This window comes from Erithacus rubecula (assembly GCF_903797595.1).
Source record: "Erithacus rubecula genome assembly, contig: scaffold_1117_arrow_ctg1, whole genome shotgun sequence".
Taxonomy (NCBI): domain Eukaryota; kingdom Metazoa; phylum Chordata; class Aves; order Passeriformes; family Muscicapidae; genus Erithacus; species Erithacus rubecula.
In genome coordinates, this window is record NW_027636293.1 from 6,451 (window position 1) to 10,342 (window position 3,892).

General features: G+C 55.9%; 1 protein-coding gene across 1 annotated transcript; it reads right to left on the bottom strand.

Moving 5' to 3' along the window:
- Positions 1-401: 401 nt before the first annotated feature.
- HOXB1 (homeobox B1) lies at positions 402-2,749 on the bottom strand (the record flags this gene model as incomplete). The annotated part of the gene is made up of 2 exons (XM_079331851.1): positions 402-709; positions 2,233-2,749. 2 exons carry the CDS (start codon positions 2,747-2,749, stop codon positions 402-404), a joined length of 825 nt encoding a protein of 274 aa, XP_079187977.1.
- Positions 2,750-3,892: the final 1,143 nt, after the last annotated feature.

The following is a 3,892-nucleotide window of genomic DNA, read 5'->3' on the forward strand; positions in this document are numbered from 1 at the left end:
GTTTGATCTTTTTGGTTTTTTGGTTTTTTTTTTTTTTGTTTTTTTGTTTTTTTTTTGCAATCACACAAGGAAGAAAAACTCATCGGGCAAGGAGGGGGAAAATTTAAGAAAAAAATCGTCGCGCTCGTTATTTCCAAAGGGGAGCGAACTGAATTCGTTCCCAAGTTCGTTTTAGTGTGGGCTGTGGCTGTTGTTTGTTTTCCTGGGGTTGAAAGTGCAGTTCCTGAAGGGGAGGGGGACGGGCAGGAAGGTCCCTGAGACTCGGGGGTCGCTCCGGACCCCGGGCGCGGCCGCTCCTCGGGGAGTCCTTGGGCTATAAATTAATGAAGGGAGGGACACGGGCGAGGTGCGCGGGGATGCTCGGAGGGGCTGGGGGCGCCCCCGGGGGGGTGGCGGGGGTCTCAGGAGGAGCCGGAGCTGGGGGAGGCCTCAGGGGAGGATTGATCCGAGTTTTCTGCCGCTGCTTTGGCCGCCCCGGCCGGGACCAGCCCTTCCTTCTCCCTCTTCTTCTGCTTCATCCTGCGGTTCTGGAACCAGATCTTCACCTGCGTCTCGTTGAGCTCCAGCGTGGCCGCGATCTCCACCCTGCGCGCCCGCGTCAGGTACTTGTTGAAGTGGAATTCCTTCTCCAGCTCCGTCAGCTGCTTCGTGCTGAAGTTGGTGCGGATGGCGCCGGGCGGCCCCAGCAGCCCCAGATCCGACGTTTTACCTGGAAAAGATCCCAAAAAAAAACAGGGCAGGAGCGGGGGGAGGAATCCTCTGCCTGCGGGGTCCCCCCTTCTCCCTCCTCCTGCAGCGCCCCGAGCTCCGCGTTGCGTCTCGTCCCCAAACCCGGCTCAAACCATCCCCGGGATCCTCCAAAATCCGCTTTTCCCCTGGGAACCATTCCTGGGATCCTTCAGAATCCGCTTTTCCCCTGGGGACAATTCCCGGGTTCCTCCAGAATCCGCTTTTCCCCTCGGAATCATCCCCGGGATTAATCCCTGGGATCTTCCACGATCTGATTTTCTCCCGGGATTCATCCCCGGAATCCTCCGGGCTCCGATTTTCCCCTGGGAACCATTCCTAGGATACTGTGGGATTATCTTTTCCCCTCTGAACTATTCCTGGGATCCTCCAGGATCCCCTTTTCCTCCAGGATCCATCCCCGGGATTAATTCCCGGGATCCATCCCTGGGCCCTGCGGGAAGGGCTGGAAGGGCAGGGATGGGTGATGATGATGATGATGATGATGATGATGATGATGATGACGATGAGGAGGAGGAGGAGGAGGAAGGCCGGGATTTGAGGGGAGATGGGGAGGAAGGAAGTGGAACAATGGAGGAGGGGATAGAAGCCCCGGCTGAGGAAGGAGGAGGAAGCCACGAGAGTTTCCTGCTCTGAGCTGGGCTTAAATCAGAGCTGGGCCTGAGGGAAACCGAGCTCAGGGATGCTCCATGGGGTGTGGTGGAAAACCTCGGGGTGGGGTTTAAAAGAGAGGCTCCAAAACCCAAAGAAACCCATCCCAACCCCAAAAGATATCCTGAAACCCAAACAAACCCAAAGAAAACCCCAAAACCCAAAAATCCCCATCCCAAACACAAAAAATACCCTAAAACCCAAACAAACCCAACTCAAACCCTCCAAAAGACCCAAAGAAACCCAAAGGAAACCCCAAAACTCAAAAATCCCCATCCCAAACACAAAAAAATACCCTAAACCCAACCAAACCAAATTCAAACACCCCAAAACCCAAAGAACCCCAAAGGAAACCACAAAACCCAAAAATCCCATTCCAAACCCCAAAAATACCCTAAAACCCAACCAAACCCAACTCAAACCCTCCAAAACACCCCAAAACCCAAACAAACGCCCCAAACCCTCAACAACCCCCCCCCCCCGAAAAAAAAAATCCCCAAAACCCAACCAAACCCAAAGAAACCAAACACAAACCTCCCAAAACCTCAAAACCCAAACAACCCCCTCTCCCAAAAAAAATCCCCAAAACCCAACCAAACCCAAAGAAACCAAACACAAACCTCCCAAAACCTCAAAACCCAAACAACCCCCTCTCCAAAAAAAAAATCCCCAAAACCCAACCAAACCCAAAGAAACCAAACACAAACCTCCCAAAACCTCAAAACCCAAACAACCCCCTCTCCCAAAAAAAATCCCCAAAACCCAACCAAACCCAACCCAACCCCCAAACCTTTGGGAATTCTACATTTCCCTACCCTGCCCCTCTCAACTCACCAGTTTTTGGGGGGTTCCTCTTCACCCTCATCCACTCGAAAGTCTGCGCGGCTCCGGGGCTGGGCTGGGGCGGGCCGGGAGCCTCCAGCTCCTGGTGCAGGAGGGAGGGCGAGAGGTCGCCAAAAAGGCCGGGCAGGTAGCCGGGCTGCTGGTGGCCGAAGGGCGGGGGCTGCTGGAAGTAGCCATCGCCCCCCGAGCCCGGGGAAAGGGCCGGGAAGCAGAGCCCGTCCGGCTCCTGCTGGCCCAGGTAGAGCTGCTGGTGGCCGTAGGGCTGAGCCGAGCAGCCCGCGGGCGAGAAGCGGGCGCAGGAGGGAAGGGGGAAGCTCTGCTGGGGGAGATGCCCGGCGCTGGTAGCCCCCAGGGGGAAGTGGTCGCCAGCGGGAGCCGCGGTGTGGCCGCCGGGGCTACCTGAGCACGGGGGGAAGGGGGGCGAGCCCGGCTCGGGGCGGTGGCGAGCGGAGGAGCCGCGGTTACAAATCGCCAACTCCAAGAAGGAGTTCATGCCGGGATTGTCCATCCGGTGGCCACTGATGGATGGAGGAGGGCCAGCTCGGGCTTGGGGTTTGTTTTTTTTTGCTGTTGTTTTTTTGGGGTTTTTTTTTTTGGGGAGGGGGGTGATGCTCGCCAACCTTCCTCGCTGGGAAATTTCCCCGCTCGGGGGGGACCCCACGGGCGGAGCGGGCTCAGCCCAATGAGCGCGGGGCTCCCGAACTTTGGGCTCATCCATCACGGTCGTGACATTTGCGTGACAAAGCGGCTTCAATCAAACCCGGCCCATCCATCTGAGCAACAACACGGACGCGTCAAAACCGCCCCTCAAAGGCTCCAAAGGGAGCGGGGGGGGCTCGGGGCGACCCCGCCGCTGTTTAAAGTGCTAAAAAGGCCCCCGAGTTATGCGCGGGGAGACGATTTCAGGCCCAACTTTGTGACTTTCAAAGGTTTTGTGGCTTTTTTTTCTCCCCCTCCCTCCGTGCCGGTTTCTCGGGGTGAGAAAAAGAAAAAAAAAAAGAAAAAAAAGGGAGAAGATGAGGGGATGGGGAGGTGCGAGCGCGGAGACACAAAAGGATGCTCGTTTTTATTCATTTGGAAAGTTTTCAAGTTTTGGGTCGCTTTTTTTAATTGGTTTTTGTTTGGTTTTGGGGGTTTTTTTGCCCCGGGTTCGCGGTTTGGCCTTTCCGGGATGCGGAGCCGCCCAAAATAAAAAATCCCCCCAAAAAAAAAAGAAATCCCGGCTGGATTTTCGGCGGTGGTTCCGCTCTGCGCGCGCTAATCTGATCAATATTCCGATGAGGCGCCAAATAAAGTTAGCGAGGGGCAGAGCGGCTTTTGTTAGAGCCGAGCTTTGCTAATTCCGGCTGGGAGCTGAAACCGAGCCCGGCGTCCACCTGGGCACCTTCCCGTCCGTCCGTCCGTCCCCACTAAAACCGGGTTTTAGGCCTCCGGAGCGATTCTGGGGCGCTAAGCCTGGTTTAGCGGGCTCTGAAGCAATTTCGGGGCGCTAAACTCGGTTTAGCAGATTCCGAATCAATTCTGGGGCGCTAAACTCAGTTTAGTAGGCTCCAAAGCAGTTCTGGGGCTCTAAACTCGGTTTAGCAGAATCCGAATCGATTCCGGGGAGCTTAACTCCACTTTGCAGACTCCGAATCAATTCCGGGGTTCG